This window comes from Bolinopsis microptera, chromosome 3 (genome assembly GCF_026151205.1).
Source record: "Bolinopsis microptera isolate Bmic1 chromosome 3, MBARI_Bmic_1.0, whole genome shotgun sequence".
In the NCBI taxonomy this organism is placed as follows: Eukaryota; Metazoa; Ctenophora; class Tentaculata; order Lobata; family Bolinopsidae; genus Bolinopsis; species Bolinopsis microptera.
Window position 1 is genome coordinate 2,542,707 of NC_087074.1, and position 23,604 is coordinate 2,566,310.

The 23,604-nt window shown below is 40.9% G+C and overlaps 2 protein-coding genes across 2 annotated transcripts in view; one reads left to right on the forward strand and one right to left on the reverse strand.

Annotated features, from left to right (window-relative positions):
* LOC134813339 (serine/threonine-protein kinase mTOR-like) overlaps positions 1 to 23,604 on the reverse strand; it is a 45,611-nt gene that overhangs the window by 10,428 nt on the left and 11,579 nt on the right. Inside the window, exons 16-26 of the mRNA XM_063821038.1 lie at positions 15,181 to 15,264; positions 14,878 to 15,005; positions 14,610 to 14,753; positions 14,203 to 14,359; positions 13,953 to 14,078; positions 13,611 to 13,799; positions 13,264 to 13,455; positions 5,516 to 5,649; positions 5,271 to 5,408; positions 4,898 to 5,068; positions 4,459 to 4,558 (exon numbers count right to left, since the gene is read on the reverse strand). Coding sequence (XP_063677108.1) covers positions 4,459 to 4,558; positions 4,898 to 5,068; positions 5,271 to 5,408; positions 5,516 to 5,649; positions 13,264 to 13,455; positions 13,611 to 13,799; positions 13,953 to 14,078; positions 14,203 to 14,359; positions 14,610 to 14,753; positions 14,878 to 15,005; positions 15,181 to 15,264 — 1,563 coding nt within the window. The remainder of the gene's footprint in view (positions 1 to 4,458; positions 4,559 to 4,897; positions 5,069 to 5,270; positions 5,409 to 5,515; positions 5,650 to 13,263; positions 13,456 to 13,610; positions 13,800 to 13,952; positions 14,079 to 14,202; positions 14,360 to 14,609; positions 14,754 to 14,877; positions 15,006 to 15,180; positions 15,265 to 23,604) is intronic.
* LOC134813348 (transmembrane channel-like protein 7) lies at positions 689 to 3,183 on the forward strand. The gene is given in 3 exon segments (XM_063821049.1): positions 689 to 1,404; positions 1,586 to 2,496; positions 2,499 to 3,183. Coding segments are annotated over 3 exon segments (2,220 nt in total). The 5' UTR covers positions 689 to 695; the 3' UTR covers positions 3,099 to 3,183.

Here is a 23,604-nt window from a genome sequence, read left to right on the forward strand (position 1 = left end):
TAACCCTTAATTCGATAGGGGCTCCATTTCGCCGGTGTCAAGTTCTAACATGTACAGCGTGTGTAGGAAGAATTTCCCTTGTATTGATATACACTCCGTATGTGTTTTAGTGTTTAACTGTGTGTACTCTCTCTAAAACGCTCTCTCTCACTCTCTCTCTCTCTCTCTCTCTCTCTCTCTCTCTCTCTCTCTCTCTCTCTCTCTCTCTCTCTCTCTCTCTCTCTCTCTCTCTCTCTCTCTCTCTCTCTCTCTCTCTCTCTCTCACTCTCTCTCCCTCACTGCTCGTGAGTGATTGTGACAGGTGTTTTCTTATGATCAAGATGTAGTTTCTCGTATAAACTGTTGTGGTGTACATTGCTCGTTTTACTTTATTATATCTTTATACATTGTGGTTTATTGCAGATGTTCTTTGCATTTCTTTCTAATTCACTTTGTGGCGACCATATACCGTTGTTATGTGACATTTTAAAATTCCATTTAAACGGATTTTAATATCTTTTAAACTTACGTTCATAAAATATCCCTTGTCCATGATACTCACGAACAAGCTTTACTCTAAGTTCAACCGTGTTGCTTGTCGAATTCTTTTCGCGGTACGAATTTAGTTTTACATAAATCTACAATTTAACTTTTTACATACTAGATCTTATCTCGTACTTGTAAAATAGTAATATGATTTAATATTATAGAAAGCGATGGCCAGTGATCGCACGTCAGATTATCTCGAGTCTATCGCGGTAGCAGAAGAAGTGGAACTTTTAACAGTGGCCCCCGCATCACCACGTGACGCCACGCCATCACCATGTCACGTGACGTCATCACCACGCGACATGACGTCATCAGACGAGCAGCAGCGCCGAGTGCTGACCAGACGGAGGCTGGAAACTACCAAGACCCTACCCAGCTGCATAGCCAATCCCAGTACTCTGCACAGAAGGAAGAAACCTCTGAGCGAGCAGGTCCTGGACTTGAGGGAGAAGAAGAAGCTTGAGAAGGCCAGGAGGAGGAAACGTTGGTCGTGCTGTCACCGGCTGTTTCACTGGATTAAATCCGGTGTGGCATCTAAGATAGAGTCGTGTAGTGAGAGTATAAGGTGGTCGTTCAGAGGGGCGTGTAACTGTGGGTGTAGTTGTAAGATCTGGGGAGATCCCATCAGCAGGATCCAGGGATATCTGGGATCCCACATCTCCACCTACTTCAAAGCTTTAGTCTGGCTGCTGAAGATAAACCTTATCTGCATGGTGTTGGGTCTGGTGCTGATAGTGCTGCCCTCCACCTACATTAAGACCACTAGTAACGACACCACGGAGTATAACAGAGACTCGGGCTGTTACAATTCTGATATTATTCACGGACATAGCAAGACTTCTGAAACTCTTAACTCTATCATCCAGTTTTTTACTGGTGAGTTCTAAAACTGGGAAAACTTTCCTGTAGTAAAAAATTATACTTTTTATCAGTTTTGGCCACGAATCTAAGATGTGCTTGAGCGGTTAAATTTTGTCATAATCTGTTTATATATCACAATATTCCCTATATTTTAGGCCTAATAAGTTGTACTGTCAATAACACTGCCACCCCCCAGGTACTGGCTGGATGGAGAACACCCCAGTTTTTATTGGCTGGTACCCCAAAGGTAAAGTGTGGACTCTAGACTTGGCCTACCTCTACACAGGGGTAGTGATCTCCTACTTCATCTTATCACTTGTTGTTATCAGCAGCAATGTTTCCAAACTCTTCAACCGATCTGCTGTGGAGACAGTCGGATTTAAACCGTACTCTGATCTTATATTCAACGCTTGGGACTTCAGTATCAAGAAGGAAAAGTCAGCACGTCTCAAGAAAGTGACGCTGACTAAGTCGTTAAAAGAGCAGCTCGAGAAGGATGCTCAGAAAGGTAAACGTAGGACTGTGTTTCAGTATCTCTGTGTTGGGAGCTGGAGGATTTTCACAAACTTTTTGTGTCTGGGTGCTATGACAGTGTTCTTCTACGTACTAATAGTATACGGAGGACTGTTAGATATAGACGTGACTGAGAATTGTGTTATGGCTGCAACGTCTGATGACACATCACTCGTTTATGACAAGCTCCTGAAAATCTGGGGCACGTATTCTGCATCGATCATCATGGCAGTGGGAAACGCAGTGTACCCATTGTTCTTCAGACTGCTAGGAGCTCTGGAGTTTTACAAGCTGGACAGTAACAGGGTGGTCATAACAATGGTCAGATCTATGGTCATGAAACTGACCACTATTTGCACGTTGCTGTATCTTATGTATCAAGAAGTGAGGTTGAGCGCTGCAACTGTTGAATCAGACGAGGTCGGTGAGGTTTCTATCTTCCCTGGTATAATGAATTGTTGGGAGAATCATTTAGCGTCTAAGATCTATCAAATGTGGATTGTTCATCACCTTGTTTTCTGGGTTGTTGCATTTTTCAGAAAGTTCATGAGTGTGGCTTTGAGACGTGTTTCAAAAGAGACCTTATCGGATTCGACATAACTGAAGAGATTCTAAATCTCTGCTACAAACAGATGATCGTATGGTCCCTCTTCCCCATCGCACCTCTCATCACTGTCGTGGCGGTGTTCGAAACTGTGATCGTGTTCTACATAAAACGTTGGGTTGCCATGGGATACCAGGCTCGTACCATAATTCTAACAAGTCAAACAGTGAACGTTGTTAACGCACTATTCCTTCTTTCACTGGTGGCTATATTCGCTTTTTACGGGATCATGGTCAGCAACTTCGCTCCCTCTGCTCACTGTGGACCATTCCGTGGTCAAACCAGTTTCAGTGACCTCTTTGAAACCATGACGGCGGCACTGGGGGTCGTTCAGAAATACACTATCATGACTCTGAGATCCATCACCGCTACCATCATAATTATTGTTGTTTTCTCTTTGGTTTTGTACTATTATAAATGTGCTGGAGCGAGCAAGGACGTTAAGATAAAACTGTTGGAGGAGCGGATTAGGTGGGGACAGGAAGACAAAGCTTTTTTACTGGCCAAAGTTTCAAAAAGGTCTCCAAGAAGAAGAGAGGAGAGTATTTTAAGTGAACATGAAGGTAGCTCCAGTTTTAGCAGCCAAAATTGAATAGGTTTACAATTTACTTATACTTTCAAGATATTGCCTTATTTTTTAGTTGTTTACATATTTTATAATATAATTGGTTATTTATCTCATCTTATTAATCTCAATAGAATTTATGTTTTGACCCTTACGGGTATTTGCCTCACAGAATGGCCAAAAAAAAGGAAGGTCTCTCAAAGTCACAAAACACACTTTATTCCAGTTTTTATCTCATAAGAAGCTAAGTTGACACTCATATTTTTCTTCCCGGGGGTTCATTTAATCTCATAACCATTTTTTCTTTGAGAAAAATTGGCCGGAAAATCTTCCTCGAAAAAAACATGCCTCACAGAATGGCCAAATCTGAATTTCTATAATTTTGTTGATGGAGATACTTTTTAAATTTCTATCACCACACGTTCTTAGAAAACCTATTAAGGAATGGGGTAATAACCTAAAACTCACGAAAAAACTGAGCTGTGAAAAATTATTTCACAAAAAAGAAAAAATGCCTGACAAAATGGCAACAAAAAAAAAGAAAACGGGAAAATTTTATTTTTCTAAAACCTTTGGCTCTTGTTTCAGGCATGCTGCTGGTATTAATATGCCTTGTTAACACCCCCATATAGGTGAAATTTCTTAGAACTGAATAAAAAGGGCATAATTTCCTACACCAAAAATGGCCATTTTGTGTGGCGTTGTTCATATTCCCTGATTTCATGATTTATAACCTTCATTCGGCTGTAAAAACACTCCATCTGGGGTGTTATTGTATAATAAATAGCTTGTGAATACTTTAGACTTATGGTTTCATTGAATAAAAGGAGTTTTAAATTTTGGCCATTTTGTGAGGCATATTTTGGCCATTTTGTGAGGCGTTTAGCCATTTTAACATTTTGTTTCTTCCTAAATTGAACAATGTTCGTTTTGTTTGATGAATACTATTCTTTAAACATCTTCTGTCATACTGGTGCCAGAAGTTCTCACCAAAATGCAAACTTAGTTCAAAAATTTGAAAACAAATTTTTCAGTGCTCAAAATTTCTACATAAACAGTCATATTTATGCCAGAAAATGTGGTCCTAGTTAATGATTTCACCACAGGAAGTGTTGCCAGAAGACTTTTGTTTCATATAGTATCCACAAAACCTACCAGTCTTTTATAAAAAATTAGTTACAAAAACATTTACAAATTTGGCCATTCTGTGAGGCTAGCCATTCTGTGAGGCATTTACCCGTAGCTTTGTTTGTAAAATGCACAACATCATATAATTTGGTAACTGCCAAATAAATGACTTATATTGAAATTTGGACGTTTCAATTAACGCTAGAGTTTTTTATGCAAGATAAAATCAAACAAAATGGAACTCATATCCCTTACATACCTGTTGGTGTTCAGTAAGCTGATCTGACCAAATAGAGACAAACACAGCGTTGAACAGGTCCTCTGCTAGATTCTGGTAGTGAGCTAACATAAAACATGCCCTGAGAAGAGGACAAAATATTTAAGGATAGTTAATGGTTAAGTTATTTAAGGATAGTTAAAGGTTAAGTTATTTAAGGATAGTTAAAGGTTAAGTTATTTAAGGATAGTTAAAGGTTAAGTTATTTAAGGATAGTTAAAGGTTATATATATATTAAGTTATTTAAGGATAGTAATCACTGTCTTAGGAAATCCTTCATCACATTTGGTGCCTAAGCAGTCGAGGCACTTTTACTGTAATATTATGAATTTGCCAGTACCCGAGCGATTGAGATCATAATATGATAAAAGAAGCTGTCGAGATCATATGATAAAATAAGCTATTCGAACTGCCAGCTTACCTCAAAGCAGGATTAGGAGTGTATTTCAAGAACTCAATCTTGAGTTGCCGTAACCACAACACCAGGTCCTTGGGGAAGAGGTTCTTGACCTCCCAGACACTAGCGAGCTGGTCCACATCTACTGGCAGCTTGCTGATTGTTGACTCTGAACTCGACATGTCTTGTTGGCGACTGTAGGATATGATGTTATAGCGTATTAAAGAAGCTCCCAGAAGACATCACTGGAGCAAATAAATTGTTTCAGTTAGTACATAGCTTCATAATTCATTTTCCCCTCAACAATCATGAATGTTAGGTGCACAAGTAAAACATAGTATACAGTATAGGAGAAAAAATGTCTCAGAAAATACGCCGATTCATTTCAAATTCCTACCCAGATACTTCAAGAGGAGGAACGACGGGGAGTACTAGATCTGTAGTGTTGAGTTGCGTGAGGAAGGCCTCAAACTCCGGCACTATGAGCTGGTGGCCGAGTACTGCAGACAACACCAACTGCTTGAATATCCTGAACCTATATTTGGGGTTACAATATATTAAGGAGGGCTAGTTTAGAAATAAAATTGCATGGTAGTTGGTACTGAGGTTCAAGATTATTTACTTGTCTGGAGAAGGACTAACCTGAAGCCGAGTTGTTTAGCGATGGCGAGTATAGCGTTCATAATGTCAGCCTTGAAGTCAGGATCCTGTGTGGAATCCAGAGAAGCGACCAGAGTGTGCAGCATCAGGGAGGCATGCTCTGAGTAATCCGCATACTGAGAATGAGAGGGGTAGATTGATTGTTAATTCGAAAATGTAAGATCTTATATTCTTAAAAATCAATCATTGGGACCCACAGAAAGTTTTAAATTTAATCGCAGATCAATGTTTACCCCCTAAAAATGTTCTTATGTTCTATAGATTTCCTCTTTGGCACCAAATTTCCTCCAAAATTTCCTCGCATATTATTGGTAATATGAAATGATAATTTCCTCCATAATTCACTCTTATTTCACACCAACTAATAAAGTCTAAAATGCACTTCAAAATTTCTGCATTTAGGCGGTTGCTCGCTTTTGTTCAGCTAGTAACGGACTGTTAAGGGGGCAGGGGGGGGGGGCCGGGTCTTCATGGAAATTTTCTCAAAATCGACTTTTTAGTTGTTTCTGATAGAGGGGAGTAATATCTATCAGATGCTTTTGATCCCGTGGAAAAATATCGTTTCTAGCCGAAATTATTGCCGGTCAAAGGTCAGCGCGTGTGTGTAATTATATTGCGTGAGCGATTTTTGATCGCGTGCCCTGAAAATCGAGTCTAAAAATCTATCCTCTCCTACATTTTTTATGCAATTACCCTGAAACTTTCAGGATATGTTCTCGGGATCATTTAGAAGAGATGAGCCAGACAGACTTTTGAGATAGGCCTTTAAAAAATTTTAATTCGATTTTGAAAATCTTGGACCTCGTTTTTTGATGATTTTTGAGGTCCACGATTGGCCTATCTCAAAATAGATATTACTCCCCTCTACTCCTCTATCAGAAACAACTCAAAAGTTGATTTTGAGAAAATTTCCATGAAGACCCCCCCTGCCCTCTTAACTAAACCCGTATGTTGTCTACCTGTGTTAATTATACTTCCATAATTACCGTTATAACGGTAATATATGATGTAAGATTAGTTACTCAAGATTTCTTTACTAGCTTTCCCTATTTAAGATTTAAACCAATTTTAGGATATGGTTAAATTCAAAGGAGAAGAGCGACATAAATGTTTATTCGTTATGCAAATATTGCACCCACAGTTCCTTAGCAAGAATTTGGCCTAGTTAATTGACATTTAATTGCCGCTGGTCGAATAGTTAAGTTATGAGAAGAATAGACAATAGGAATAGATGAATCCTTGACAAGAGTAATTTGCCGTTGCCCGACCAATCGACTGGTCAATCACCATATATCCTGGCCTCAATTTCTTGTAGAAATTTTATTCTATTGAAAATGCAAATCTATGCTAAAGACGAGAACGACTCTCGTCTCTCATATTAACATTTCCAAGCTATTGGTTAAATTGTAACTTAATTATGATTTAAATGCAACGTGACTCGAGTTAACTTTAAGCGGAGAGGGTGATCATTTAGTCGATCATTGAGTTGTATTTCAGTTTCTGTTTGAGATTTAAAGTCAGTATACTCAACAACGGCAAACCATTTAGTGTAACTCGGCATGTCCGTCAAAAGCGGCAGCACTTTCTTGCTGACAATTGTCCAGCTCATTGGTGTTTTCGAAGAAATAAAGGGTAAGAACAAACAAATTTTATCGGTCAATAATTGCGTTTTTGAAAAATTAGCGGACATTGACGGACATTGGCGGGCTCGGGCGGACATTAGCGGACATTAGCGGACAAACATTATGAGAATTTTTCGCACATAATTTGGACAATTGGAAGGAGCTTATATTCATAAGAAGCCTATATTCATAACCTATCGAGGCATCCCCTTTCCTATTCAATCTCGGAAAGCAGGCCTCCCCTTTTTTAAACCGAACTCGGAATCGGATTTTCGGCTCATAATGATCAGGGTAGCATGAAACATGAACAAAAGTAGTTTCCAGAAAAACTTTGACTTACAAAATTTTCGGTCCGAGACCCGAGTGATTATCGATACATACCTCTGAAGGCAGAGCTCCCGCTTCCGACGGGTCAATCTTATTAATATTGTTTAATCTAAACTACCTTTACAGCAGGTTGTGCAGACATATCCGCTGCTGAAAGCTGCGCATATTGGAAGTCTACTGGAGATTGTGATCAAGGTACAAAAGAAATAGGCAAAATGGGCATTATTCTCATTATTTTTAGGTCAAAAATAATAATTTCTGATATTATACTCTATTGAACTGAAATATAGCTCTACTTGCTTATTAGAGGACGGAGAACATCATAACTCAAGTTTCAGCTGTTCTTAATGCTTAAAGAAGCAATGCCCATTGATGCACATGCCCATTTGACCGAAAGCTCAGGAATAAAAGGGCAATGGGGTTGGCAATGATTTTCTTTTCTCGCAATTTATATCAAAATGTTTGCTGCGATCTGAAAACCCAAAATGATCCACAGGTCGTCAATCTATGAGATAATGACCGCTTAATGTCGCTGACGTGCTGGCCTTTGTGAAGTGTGAGAAGGAAAAAAGGTAAGCAATTACAAATTAAGAATTTGGTTCAAAAATTCCTTGCAATTACAATATCGGGGGGTGGGGGTGACATGTCCGCCTATGTCCGCCTATGTACTGTCCTGTCCTTTTTGGATTCTATGAGACATCGGACGTGTTTTTTGGGACATTAGCGGACATTGACGGACATTGCGAAGGGGAGGCCTGCCTTCCGAGATCGCATTACAAAGGGGAACCCTCGAGTCCAAAATCGTATATCGAAGGACAGGTGCGAACAAATATTTTCGGCTCATAATGATCAGGGTAGCATGAAACATGTCCGAGTCACAGGATCAAATATGTAAATATACTGGACCAATTTTCCCAACATTTTTAGAAGAAACCTAAATAAAAAGTTGGCATTTTTTGGCCCCTTGCCCAGATTTTATGGGCGCTTCCTACACCCCTGGAACAAATCAATGATCATGTTATACCTCTCTCTTGATAGCTTGGATCCTGAACTTCGCACTTTTTCCCTCTACTACCAGCATTGTTGCTTGTTTATTCGCACTCCTCTCCTGTCATCCTCTACCGGATATCAAGGTCACGTGACTAGGTGACTCATACTGGAATCTAGACAGTGACTCAGCTATAGGACGGTGATTATCACGTTCCAGACAGTGGCTGCATGCCAATAGCCCTGTTAAGCGCAGAACCGCTCCATGTGTTTGTAGATCACGTGATACAAATGTAGTGCACGTATTGGCTTGCCCAGGCCATGGTCACGTGATATCGATCCTGCATTCTGATTCGCTCCAGCCTACAGGGCTGCATGTCTATAAATACCCACACACAGACCAGTAAGTCAGTGAATTCTTAGTCTTCTGATATTGTTACCCAGTAGTGGAAGTTATTTCTTCTGACCTCGTATTCCGTTCTTTTTCTCTCGTCTTTTTAAACCATAACAATTTTGATGAGGATCAAAGAATCAAAGAATTTCTGCCTGTTTTAATTTTAGCTGGTAATATATATTTTATAGAAATATTGTATTATCTAAAGCTCCTTATTAAGGTCCTTTTCACGGCATCAGATAAGTTGAATTAACCGATTTTTGAAGTTGAGGGTTTTTGGAGTCCATAGGCCTGAAGGTTAATGGACCTTTTATCGTGAACTTTAGTTTCTTGAACGAAGAAATGTATTCACATCATAAGTATATAATATATCGGCTATTATACGACTTATCTTTCAGATGAAGGTCAATGTCCTGCTTCCCATCCCAACGTCTACAACAGAGGATATGGGTGTTGTAAATTTGATACCACGTGTCACGGCAGGGTGATTCAGAGAAACAGTTCGTGCTGCGCGGGAGACAACTACACGCCATGTCCCAGTGGAACCTGTCAGAACTACCAAGGGCCAGGTGGGTCTTTGATCTTAGATTTGGATGGCTGACGTAAAGTATCAGTAACAACGCCAGGGGCAACATATTGCAATGAGTGCGGCAAAATTTTGCGAAACATGCGATCCCGCACTTGCCTAAAATTGCAAAATATGCGACAAATTTGGCGAATAGTGAGGCTCGAGTCATATTAAACTTTAAAGCTTTAACTTAGATATCGGGAGGGTGTAACTGGTAAAAACTGTTTTTTTTACAGATCAATGTTTCCCCACACAAACTTTCTTATGTCCTATAAAAAAGGTCAGGTCTTCTAAAAACTTCCTCTTTGGCACCAAATTTCCTCCAAAATTTCTTCGCAGATTATTTGCCGATCTGCCGTCTTTCTGGATGTGGATTGTGGGGACAAAGACGTCGTTAAACGCGACAAATTACTCTTTTACTGAGATTTGTTAAAACATAACCACTGTATAAGTTTGTGACTAGTGACTATCAAAATGTTACAATAATTAATTAATTAATTAAAAATGATAATAAAAAATGTAATAACTAATTACTAATAAATTCTAAATGCACTAAATTTTTCGCATTGTTTTCCGCGGTTGTCCGATTTAGTTCAACTAGTAACGGACTGTTAAGGAGGCCGGGGGGCCGGGTCTTCATCAAAATTCTCTCGAAATCGACTTCATAGTTGTTTCTGATAGAGGGGAGTGATATCTACCAGCTGCTTTTGGTCCCATAGAAAAATATTGTTCCTAGCCGAAATTATCGCTGGTCAAAGGTCAGCGCTTATGAGTAATTGTATTGTACAAGCGATTTTCAATCGCGTGTTCTGAAAATCGAGTCTAAAAATCTATCTTCTCCTAGGTTTTTTGAGCAATCACCCTCAAACTTTCAGGATATGTTCTTAGGATCAGTTAGAAGAGAACTCTAGAGCCAGAATTTTGAAAATCTTGGACCTCTAAAAATCAAGGTCCAAGAATTTCAAAATCAAATTAAAAATCTTTAAAGGCATATCTCAAAATTCTTGCTCTAGAGTTCTCTTCTAACTGATCCTAAAAACATATCCTGAAAGTTTGAGGGTGATTGCTTAAAAAATGTAGGAGAAAATAGATTTTTAGACTCGATTTTCAGAACACGCGATTGAAAATCGCTTGCGCAATACAATTACGCATATAAGCGCTGACCTTTGACCAGCGATAATTTCGGCTAGGAACAATATTTTTCCATGGGACCAAAATAAAAGCAGCTGATAGTTATTACTCCCCTCTATCAGAAACAACTATAAAGTCGATTTCGAGAGAATTTTGATGAAGACCCCCCGCCCCCTTAAATCTTATCTTGTCTACCTGTGTTTATTAGACTCCCCTTCGTAACCGTTAGATGCTATATAAGAATAGTCACTCAATATTTCTTTTCCTTTGCTTATTAACTTTCCCGATTTAAGATTTAAACCAACTTTAGGATCTGATTAAATTCAAAGAAGAAGAGCGACAAACATGTTTATTCATTGTGCAAATATTGCAACCATGGTTCCTTAGCAAGAATTTGCCCTATTGATTTGCCAATTTTAATTGCTTCTGGTCCAATAGTTAAGTTGTGAGAAGAATAGAAAGTATGAATAAACAACCTGAACCGACTGGTCATGGACCAGTCAGTTCAGGTCAATCACCACATATCCCGGCCTCAATTTCTTGTATTAATTTGATTCTAAAGTAAATGCAAATGTCTGCTAAAGACGAGTAGGACTCTCATCTCAACATTTACAAGCTATTGGTTAAATTATAGCCCACGTGACTTAACCACAACCAGCGTGACGTGAGGTATAGCCCACGTGACTTAAACACAACCAGCGTGACGCGAGGTATAGCCCACGTGACTTAAACACAACCAGCGTGACGCGAGGTATAGCCCACGTGACTTAACCACAACCAGCGTGACGTGAGGTATAGCCCACGTGACTTAAACACAACCAGCGTGACGCGAGGTATAGCCCACGTGACTTAAACACAACCAGCGTGACGCGAGGTATAGCCCACGTGACTTAACCACAACCAGCGTGACGTGAGGTATAGCCCACGTGACTTAAACACAACCAGCGTGACGCGAGGTATAGCCCACGTGACTTAACCACAACCAGCGTGACGTGAGGTATAGCCCACGTGACTTAAACACAACCAGCGTGACGTGAGGTATAGCCCACGTGACTTAAACACAACCAGCGTGACGTGAGGTATAGCCCACGTGACTTAAACACAACCAGCGTGACGTGAGGTATAGCCCACGTGACTTAAACACAACCAGCGTGACGTGAGGTAAGTGGAGAGGATGATCATTTAGTCGACCAGTTTATATATCAGTTTGAGATTTTAAGTCAGTATATTTGCAACTTCTCTGAACGGCAAACCATCTAGTGTGACTTAACTTCAGAACATGTCCGTCAAAAGTGGAAGCATTATCTTACTGACGCTTATCCAGCTCATTGGAAGTGCAGAAATAGGAGGTAAGCTTGAAAGGGATTTACAATGTACATTAACCCATGTAAATATATTATTTAGGGCTCATTATTAAGGTACTTTTCACGGCATCAGATAAGTTTAATAACTGATTTTTGAAGTTGAGGGGTTTTGTTGTCCATAGGCCTGCAGTTTATGGACCTTTTATCAAGAATTTAATAATAATAATAATTATAACTCGTGCAAGTCCGAAATGGGCCGTGTGCTGCTTCTAGGAAGTACATATGACAGTGCATATCAGCACACTGTTGGCTTTCTTAGAGACCTGATGAGAACCAAGCGGAAATCATGATTGCCTGGTAAGCAAGTTCACACTCATTCCGAATGGCGGTAGACTTTACAGCTACACTGCAGCTTACACTGTAGTGGGAATCGCGTCACTGATATCCTCCGAGCATAATTACCAGAATAAATCCTGTACCAATCACAGCTTGGTGACCTGGCCTGCCTGCCTCAGACGGGGTTTGAACCCCGGTCTTCCGCTTGGGAGGCGAGTGAATTACCACTACACCACCCGGCCGACAAAAAAGAGAAGAATTTGAACGGAGAAATGTATTCACATCATAAGTATATAATATATCGGCTATTATACGATTTATCCTTCAGATGAAGATCAATGTCCTGCTTCCCATCCCAACGTCTACCACGAAGGATATGGATGTTGTAAATTTGATACCACGTGTCACGGCAGGGTGATTCAGAGAAACAGTTCGTGCTGCGCGGGAAACCAATACATGCCATGTCCCAGTGGAACCTGTCACAACTACCAAGGAATTAAGCCAGGTGGGTGATTTTTGATTTGGATGATTGACGTATCAGTGTCAACGCCTGAAGCAACATATGAATTATGAGTGCAGCAAAATTTTGCGAAAAGGGCGACCCCGCACTTGCCTAAAATTCCTTTTTGAGGTGGCAAATTTGGCGAATAGTGCGGCTCGAGTCATACTCAACTTTAACTTAGATATCGGAGAGTCTAACTGGTAAAAACTCGATCCGCGAAGCGAAGAATAAAACTGCCATCCCACGTGATCTGTGAAACAGATTTTTAAGAAGGCTCCTTCAACTCTTCAAGTGACTGAGACACCAGACACCACCATAAGGGGTATAGTATGATATTATGAGGTAACTAAGTATCGGCTGATGATGACGGATATTTCACGACATCTTTATTATTATTACCAGGAAGATCCGGTCGGGAGGTACTAATTCAATAATTGCACCAATAATGTCCAATAATTAGTAATTAGTTACAACATACAATCAACTGTTAGTTTTACCCCCGCCCCTTGAGGAATCTCTTTTTTAAGGACAGTTTTACCAGGAAAAAAGGACAACTCACCTCCGATATGTCCCTAATAGTTCTGACAGCCCTCCTTCGGATATCCATCTCGTTGCTCGTATCTCCGATTATAGCAACAATTTGTGGCAGAAGAAGGTGTAGGTAGTTATCTAGCGTCGTCCCGAAGTTTTTCAGTTGCCCCAGGAGGCGTTTAGTAGCTTCTCGACCGAGTGATTGGTCGTCATGCAACACCTAAAAAATCATACAAACATTTTCAGAAGGGTTAAGTAAATTTTAGAAACAGCGAGACGACCGATAATTTGGATACATCATCAATACTGTCCTGAAAATAAGAGGTATTTGAGAGGACAGTCTTCAAAATTAGGAATCATTAAGAATTTATTTACCTTCATGATAAGTGGAATGAGTTGAGCGATGTAAGTTTTGAACTCTCCGCCCAACGCATTTATCAGTCTTTCTACCACCATCATTATAGTATTTTGAAAGGGTGTATCGCTATCAGATCCCTTATTCCAGAAGTCTATTATCAGCTTGATAATGTCATTAGCATATGGTTTTATATGGATACCAACAATCTGAGGATTAAAGAAAAATTAGATGTATTGAATTGGGAAAGAAACGTTTGCTTAAACTGCATAGTATTCAGAGCGCCAACGTATATGGAACAAAATTTGTACTAGAATTTAAAATTGTATGTTTAAGTTAAGAAGCTCACATATCAACATTACCTTGGTCAAGTCAGCGAGTTTGTTGAAGTAGGAATCTACAACTTTAGGTTCTGAAGTTTTGACGTTCTCGAGGAAAGTTGGCATCACTTTTGGGAGATATCCAACTGTGCCAACACTACCAAGTCTCTGAAAGTTTGTAATCGCATTAACTAGCGAAATACTAAATACCAAATCTATCAGTTAATGAATCATTCTATGGATTTTCTAAAATTACATAAAATTCCAACAAATCCTGAAATAAAGTGATAACCTGAAAGACAGTTATAATGATCTGCACGACTTGAGAATGGTACTCGTTCAAGGACTTGTCCTGCAGTATGTTCATCAGAGCGTGGATAACCACGCAGGGATAATATTGTTTCTCCATGTTGAAATCCTTGTCTGACTGTTTCTGTATCAGCAGCTCACTGGGGAAAGGTCAAATGTCGGGATCATTTTGCAAACTCAACTTAAATATACGTGTAGACATACAAACGTGGTGGTACCATATTATATTGGGGGGGGGGGGGGGGGCATTGGCCAACCATATTATATTATCTGTATTCCCACTTGGGCCTCTATCAGGGCTTTAGAAGAAATTTTACAACAGTTTTGCAACTGTATGAAGTAAGAATAACCACTTCTTTGCACTATTAGCCGGATGTGAGAAATTCGTACCTGGTCAGTCCAGTATTAAATGAAACTGCCTCCATGGGAACTGGCTGAGTGATTGGGAACTTTCTTAGCTCGTTTAAATTAACTTTGTTGTTTTTGTAAGGACTGAGGGCGCCCAGTTGGCCCAATAGTCTCATACAGTCACCTCTGAAATATTCAACTATTACACTTATGAGAGGAAACAAAAACAGTAAAGCACAGCTATCAGCTACATAATGTTATTTCAATATTTGGTTGATAAATTATCTGTCACAGATTTGAACAATATTACCTGACGTCAGCAGAGTTCTCGGTGCTGATAATGTTGAGAAGTGTGTTGAGTAACTCTGGGTATTCTTGGTAAGGTTTCACGACGTATCCAGTATGTCGGACAAGGTAATACATTGCTCTTAGAGACGGCTGAAAATAAGGAAATTACAATCCACATTCCATGATTTAACATAAACACTGAAATAGTACCAGAGGAAGAGGTAATGTTGCATTTGCCATGAACGATATTCTTTCAATCCCCATAGTCAGGCACTATCGGCCTTATTTGATCCCAAAAATTGAGTTATCTCAGACTACGATATACCTCTCTTTCTTTCAGGTCTGAAATCCTCTTGATGAGGAAGGGGAAGAGCTCGTCAAGATATGTCATCATGGTTGCTCCGTCCACCTACATGAAGCACGGATGTTACAGAAATCGGAGGAAGACAAATTGTAATTTCACGTGGCGCGCGTCAAATGCGCGTCTGTGCTGCGCCGATGGGGCTACAAATTACAGCTTTTCCCTGAATTTTGTAGTGGATTTTGTAGTGGATTTTGCGCGCCGCACGTACTTAACAATATTTATCATTGTAGAATCTACGAGTCGTAGAGTCGTAGTACGACGGTAGCAGTCAGAAGTCTCAATAAACTGCTCGTACTTATACTTTTAAAGACACTTATAAGATATGAAAATCTAAGTAACACATCCACCCCACTCAGGCCGCCCATCCCAAATAGCTTGAAATCTGTGACAAATCCCTAAAAATCCAGAATGAGAATCTTTACCCCTGGGCCCTGAAGGGGATTTGTGTTGCTGAGTATTTGAAATATGTTTGGTGGTTAAATAGGTAGTACATATCCCTAACGATCACAAAGACCAAGTTTTAAGCTCTTGAACCACTCAAGCCACTCACAGAGTTGGCCAATCCAAAAATGACTGAAATTCTGGTAAAATCCAGATCGAGAATCTTTACCCCTGTAGTGCTTTTATGATCCGGGGTAGGTGGGACATGTTATAGTTTTAAAATGGGTTCTACCTGCCCAAAAACATCAAAAATAAGTTTGACCAAATGGGGGGATAGGGGGGGGGGGAAAAATTACAATGAAAAACCAGTTTAAAATTTTATGTAGGTTTTTAGGTTGGGGGGTGGGAAGTTTTATTTAAAAAGGGTTTTTCGTAAAAATTAAAAATTTTTTGATTAAAAAAAAAAATTTAAATTAAAATAGTAAAATAATTTAAAATTTTTTCCCCCGTAGGCTTTTGTTCCGGGGTAGGGGGAAATGTTTTATTTAAAAAGGGTTCTACCTCCCCAAAACCATATAAAAAAAAAAGTTTCGCCTCTAACCACTAGGCCACTCCCGGGGGCCACCCCCATCCCAAAATTCCCGAAATACAGTAAAATCCAGATTTTTAAAATCTTTCCCCCTGTAGTGCTTTATGTTCCGGGGGTGGGTGGGACATGTTTTATTTTTAAAAATGGGTTTACCTGCCCCAAAACCATCATAAAAATAAAGTTTCGCCCTCTCAACCCACTCAGGCCACTCCCAGGGGCCACGCCCATCCCAAAATTACCGAAATCCAGCTAAAATCCAGACTTTAAAATCTTTACCCCTGTAGTGCTTTTATGTTCCGGGGTAGGTGGGACATGTTTTAGTTTAAAAATGGGTTCTACCTGTCCCAAACCATCATAAAAATCAAGTTTCGACCTCTCAACCCACTCAGGCCACTCCCAGGGGCCACGCCCATCCCAAAATTACCGAAATACAGCTAAAATCCAGACTTTAAAATCTTTACCCCTGTAGTGCTTTTATGTTCCGGGGTAGGTGGGACATGTTTTAGTTTAAAAATGGGTTCTACCTGTCCCCAAACCATCATAAAAATCAAGTTTCGACCTCTCAACCCACTCAGACCACTCCCAGGGGCCACGCCCATCCCAAAATTACCGAAATCCAGCTAAAATCCAGACTTTAAAATCTTTACCCCTGTAGTGCTTTTATGTTCCGGGGTAGGTGGGACATGTTTTAGTTTAAAAATGGGTTCTACCTGTCCCAAACCATCATAAAAATCAAGTTTCGACCTCTCAACCCACTCGGGCCACTCCCAGGGCCCCGCCCATCCCAAAATATCCGAAATCCAGCTAAAATCCAGACTTTAAAATCTTTACCCCTGTAGTGCTTTTATGTTCCGGGGTAGGTGGGACATGTTTTAGTTTAAAAATGGGTTCTACCTGTCCCAAACCATCATAAAAATCAAGTTTCGACCTCTCAACCCACTCAGGCCACTCCCAGGGGCCACGCCCATCCCAAAATTACCGAAATCCAGCTAAAATCCAGACTTTAAAATCTTTACCCCTGTAGTGCTTTTATGTTCCGGGGTAGGTGGGACATGTTTTAGTTTAAAAATGGGTTCTACCTGTCCCAAACCATCATAAAAATCAAGTTTCGACCTCTCAACCCACTCAGGCCACTCCCAGGGGCCACGCCCATCCCAAAATTACCGAAATCCAGCTAAAATCCAGACTTTAAAATCTTTACCCCTGTAGTGCTTTTATGTTCCGGGGTAGGTGGGACATGTTTTAGTTTAAAAATGGGTTCTACCTGTCCAAAACCATCATAAAAATCAAGTTTCGACCTCTCAACCCCACTCAGGCCACTCCCAGGGGCCACGCCCATCCCAAAATTACCGAAATCCAGCTAAAATCCAGACTTTAAAATCTTTACCCCTGTAGTGCTTTTATGTTCCGGGGTAGGTGGGACATGTTTTAGTTTAAAAATGGGTTCTACCTGTCCCAAACCATCATAAAAATCAAGTTTCGACCTCTCAACCCACTCAGGCCACTCCCAGGGGCCACGCCCATCCCAAAATTACCGAAATCCAGCTAAAATCCAGACTTTAAAATCTTTACCCCGTAGTGCTTTTATGTTCCGGGGTAGGTGGGACATGTTTTAGTTTAAAAATGGGTTTCTACCTGTCCCAAACCATCATAAAAATCAAGTTTCGACCTCTCAAACCCACTCAGGCCACTCCCAGGGGCCACGCCCATCCCAAAATTACCGAAATCCAGCTAAAATCCAGACTTTAAAATCTTTACCCCTGTAGTGCTTTTATGTTCCGGGGTAGGTGGGACATGTTTTAGTTTAAAAATGGGTTCTACCTGTCCCAAACCATCATAAAAATCAAGTTTCGACCTCTCAACCCACTCAGGCCACTCCCAGGGGCCACGCCCATCCCAAAATTACCGAAATCCAGCTAAAATCCAGACTTTCAAATCTTTACCCCCTGTAGTGCTTTTATGTTCCGGGGTAGGTGGGACATGTTTTAGTTTAAAAATGGGTTCTACCTGTCCCAAACCATCATAAAAATCAAGTTTCGACCTCTCAACCCACTCAGGCCACTCCCAGGGGCCACGCCCATCCCAAAATTACCGAAATCCAGCTAAAATCCAGACTTTAAAATCTTTACCCCTGTAGTGCTTTTATGTTCCGGGGTAGGTGGGACATGTTTTAGTTTAAAAAAATGGGTTCTACCTGTCCCAAACCATCATAAAAATCAAGTTTCGACCTCTCAACCCACTCAGGCCACTCCCAGGGGCCACGCCCATCCCAAAATTACCGAAATCCAGCTAAAATCCAGACTTTAAAATCTTTACCCCTGTAGTGCTTTTATGTTCCGGGGTAGGTGGGACATGTTTTAGTTTAAAAATGGGTTCTACCTGTCCCAAACCATCATAAAAATCAAGTTTCGACCTCTCAACCCACTCAGGCCACTCCCAGGGGCCACGCCCATCCCAAAATTACCGAAAGTACAGCTAAAATCCAGACTTTAAAATCTTTACCCCTGTAGTGCTTTTATGTTCCGGGGTAGGTGGGACATGTTTTAGTTTAAAAATGGTTTCTACCTGTCCAAACCATCATAAAAATCAAGTTTCGACCTCTCAACCCACTCAGGGCCACTCCCAGGGGCCACGCCCATCCCAAAATTACCGAAATCCAGCTAAAATCCAGACTTTAAAATCTTTACCCCCTGTAGTGCTTTATGTTCGGGGTAGGTGGGACATGTTTTAGTTTAAAAATGGGTTCTACCTGTCCCAAACCATCATAAAAATCAAGTTTCGACCTCTCAACCCACTCAGGCCACTCCCAGGGGCCACGCCCATCCCAAAATTACCGAAATCCAGCTAAAATCCAGACTTTAAAATCTTTACCCCTGTAGTGCTTTTATGTTCCGGGGTAGGTGGGACATGTTTAGTTTAAAAATGGGTTCTACCTGTCCCAAACCATCATAAAAATCAAGTTTCGACCTCTCAACCCACTCAGGCCACTCCCAGGGGCCACGCCCATCCCAAAATTACCGAAATCCAGCTAAAATCCAGACTTTAAAATCTTTACCCCCGTAGTGCTTTTATGTTCCGGGGTAGGTGGGACATGTTTTAGTTTTAAAAATGGGTTCTACCTGTCCCAACCATCATAAAAATCAAGTTTCGACCTCTCAACCCACCTCAGGCCACTCCCAGGGGCCACGCCCATCCCAAAATTACCGAAATCCAGCTAAAATCCAGACTTTAAAATCTTTACCCCTGTAGTGCTTTTATGTTCCGGGGTAGGTGGGACATTGTTTTAGTTTAAAAAATGGGTTCTACCTGTCCCAAACCATCATAAAAATCAAGTTTCGACCTCTCAACCCACTCAGGCCACTCCCAGGGGCCACGCCCATCCCAAAATTACCGAAATACAGCTAAAATCCAGACTTTAAAATCTTTACCCCCTGTAGTGCTTTTATGTTCCGGGGTAGGTGGGACATGTTTTAGTTTAAAAATGGGTTCTACCTGTCCCAAACCATCATAAAAATCAAGTTTCGACCTCTCAACCCACTCAGGCCACTCCAGGGGCCACGCCCATCCCAAAATTACCGAAATCCAGCTAAAATCCAGACTTTAAAATCTTTACCCCTGTAGTGCTTTTATGTTCCGGGGTAGGTGGGACATGTTTAAGTTTAAAAATGGGTTCTACCTGTCCCAAACCATCATAAAAATCAAGTTTCGACCTCTCAACCCACTCAGGCCACTCCCAGGGGCCACGCCCATCCCAAAATTACCGAAATCCAGCTAAAATCCAGACTTTAAAATCTTTACCCCTGTAGTGCTTTTATGTTCCGGGGTAGGTAGGACATGTTTTAGTTTAAAAATGGGTTCTACATGTCCCAAACCATCATAAAAATCAAGTTTCGACCTCTCAATCCACTCAGGCCACTCCCAGGGCCAACGCCCATCCCAAAATTACCCGAAATCCAGCTAAAATCCAGACTTTAAAAATCTTTACCCCCTGTAGTGCTTTTATGTTCCGGGGTAGGTGGGACATGTTTTAGTTAAAAATGGGTTCTACCTGTCCCAAACCATCATAAAAATCAAGTTTCGACCTCTCAACCCCACTCAGGCCACTCCCAGGGCGCCACGCCCATCCCAAAATTACCGAAATCCAGCTAAAATCCAGACTTTAAAATCTTTACCCCTGTAGTGCTTTTATGTTCGGGGTAGGTGGACATGTTTTAGTTTTAAAATGGGTTCTACCTGTCCCAAACCATCATAAAAATCCAAGTTTCGACCTCTCAACCCACTCAGGCCACTCCCAGGGGCCACGCCCATCCAAAATACCGAAATCCAGCAAAAATCCAGACTTTAAAATCTTACCCCTGTAGTGCTTTTATGTTCCGGGGTAGGTGGGACATGTTTTAGTTTTAAAATGGGTTCTACCTGTCCCAAACCATCATAAAAATCAAGTTTCGACCTCTCAACCCACTCTGACCACTCCCAGGGGCCACGCCCATCCCAAAATTACCGAAATCCAGCAAAATCCAGACTTTAAAATCTTTACCCCTGTAGTTGCTTTTTATGTTCCGGGGTAGGTGGGACATGTTTTAGTTTAAAAAATGGGTTCTACCTGTCCCTAAACCATCATAAAAATGAAGTTTCGACCCTTCAAACCCACTCACATCCACGATATTCCACAACCTCTCAACCCACTCACATCCACAACCTTCCGAATGTAGGTACGGACTTCAAAAACCGAAAAATATATTTTCGGCTCAGAATGATCAGGGTTGCATGAAACATGAACAAAAGTAATTTCCAGAAAAACTTTGAAAACATTTGAAAATTTTTGACTTTTCGGTCCGAGTCATTCTTGATACGTACCTCTAAAAGCAGAGCTACCGCTTCCGAGCTCGTATTGCGAAGGGGAGGCCTGCCTCCCGAGATCGCATTACAAAGGGGACTCTTGAGTCCAAAATCGTATATCGAAAGGGTAGGTGCGGTCTTCGAAAACCGAAAAAAATATTTTTGGCTCATAATGAAACATGAATAAAAGTAGTTTCCAGAAAAACTTTTTTTAAATTTTGACTTAGAAAATTTTAGTCCGAGTCATTCTCGATACGTACCTCTGAAAGCAGAGCTCCCGCTTCCGAGCTCGTATTGCGAACGGGAGGCATGCCTTCCGAGATCGCATTACAAAGGGGACCCTCGAGTCCAAAATCGTATATCGAACTTCGAAAACCGAAAAAAATATTTTTGGCTCAGAATGATCAGGATAGCATGAAACATGAACAAAAGTAGTTTCCAGAAAAACTTTGAAAAATTTTGACTTAGAAAATTTTCGGTCCGAGTCATTCTCGATACGTACCTCTAAAAGCAGAGCTACCGCTTCCGAGCTCGTATTGCGAACGGGAGGCCTGCCTTCCGAGATCGCATTACAAAGGGGACCCTCGAGTCCAAAATCGTATATCGAACTTCGAAAACCGAAAAAAATATTTTGGCTCAGAATGATCAGGATAGCATGAAACATGAACAAAAGTAGTTTCCAGAAAAACTTTGAAAAATTTGACTTAGAAAATTTTCGGTCCGAGTCATTCTCGATACGTACCTCTAAAAGCAGAGCTACCGCTTCCGAGCTCGTATTGCGAACGGGAGGCCCTGCCTTCCGAGATCGCATTACAAAGGGGGACCCTCGAGTCCAAAATCGTATATCGAACTTCGAAAACCGAAAAAAAATATTTTTGGCTCAGAATGATCAGGATAGCATGAAACATGAACAAAAGTAGTTTCCAGAAAAACTTTGAAAAATTTTGACTTAGAAAATTTTCGGTCCGAGTCATTCTCGATACGTACCTCTAAAAGCAGAGCTACCGCTTCCGAGCTCGTATTGCGAACGGGAGGCCTGCCTTCCGAGATCGCATTACAAAGGGGACCCTCGAGTCCAAAATCGTATATCGAACTTCGAAAACCGAAAAAAATATTTTTGGCTCAGAATGATCAGGATAGCATAAAACATGAACAAAAGTAGTTTCCAGAAAAACTTTGAAAAATTGTGACTTAGAAAATTTTCGGTCCGAGTCATTCTCGATACGTACCTCTGAAAGACTACGCCCATATAATAATAAATCACCTATATTGTGCTTTCCGGACATGCTAGACGCCCATTTATTTCAGATTACTGCAGATAATTAATTGTTGCATCTGATCTGAAAAATTGAGCCCAAACGTATTTGAAATGACGAAGTTATCAAGCATTTAATGTATCTCGTTAACAAAATTGATAGGGTGATTATGTGATAGGTCACCTTAATTGGGTTCCCTTGCAATTTGACGGGGCCATCTAATCACCTGAACAGGTAATCGAATCACCTGATCACACGTAATGGATAAACTCGTCATGCCTCGTATCTCGGTCATCTGAGAAGCTACAACCCTCATTTTTTCAGATCAAACGTAATTTGAATGGCCAAATACGATCCTATAAATTTGGCTCGATCTGATTATCAAAACTATCGAATAAATGCGATCATGAACCTTCATAAAAAAAATGAAAATGAATATTCTTGAAAAAATGAAAATGAATCTATTCCTCGCATGAGTGGTGTTAGTAAGTCATACCAAAAAGAATACCCCGGAACATAAATCCCTTCCAGGTGTTAAGATTCTCATTCTGTCTGGATTTGATTTTACCCCGGAACATAAAACCTGGATTTCAGTAATTTTGGGATGGGCGTGGCCCCTGGGAGTGGCCCGAGTGGGTTGAGAGGTCGAAACTTGATTTTTATGATGGTTTGGGACAGGCAGAACCCATTTTTAAACTAAAACATGTCCCACCTACCCCGGAACATAAAAGCACTACAGGGGTAAAGATTTTAAAGTCTGGATTTTAGCTGGATTTCGGTCATTTTGGGATGGGCGTGGCCCCTGGGAGTGGCCCGAGTGGTTAGAGAGGTCGAAACTTGATTTTTATGATGGTTTGGGACAGGTAGAACCCATTTTTAAACTAAAACATGTCCCACCTACCCCGGAACATAAAAGCACTACAGGGGTAAAGATTTTAAAGTCTGGATTTAGCTGGATTTCGGTAATTTTGGGATGGGCGTGGCCCCTGGGAGTGGCCCGAGTGGGTTGAGAGGTCGAACTTGATTATTATGATGGTTTGGGACAGGCAGAACCCATTTTTAAACTAAAACATGTCCCACCTACCCCGGAACATAAAAGCACTACAGGGGTAAAGATTTTAAAGTCTGGATTTAGCTGGATTTCGGTCATTTTGGGATGGGCGTGGCCCCTGCGAGTGGCCCGAGTGGGTTGAGAGGTCGAAACTTGATTTTTATGATGGTTTGGGACAGGCAGAACCCATTTTTAAACTAAAACATGTCCCACCTACCCCGGAACATAAAAGCACTACAGGGGTAAAGATTTTAAAGTCTGGATTTTAG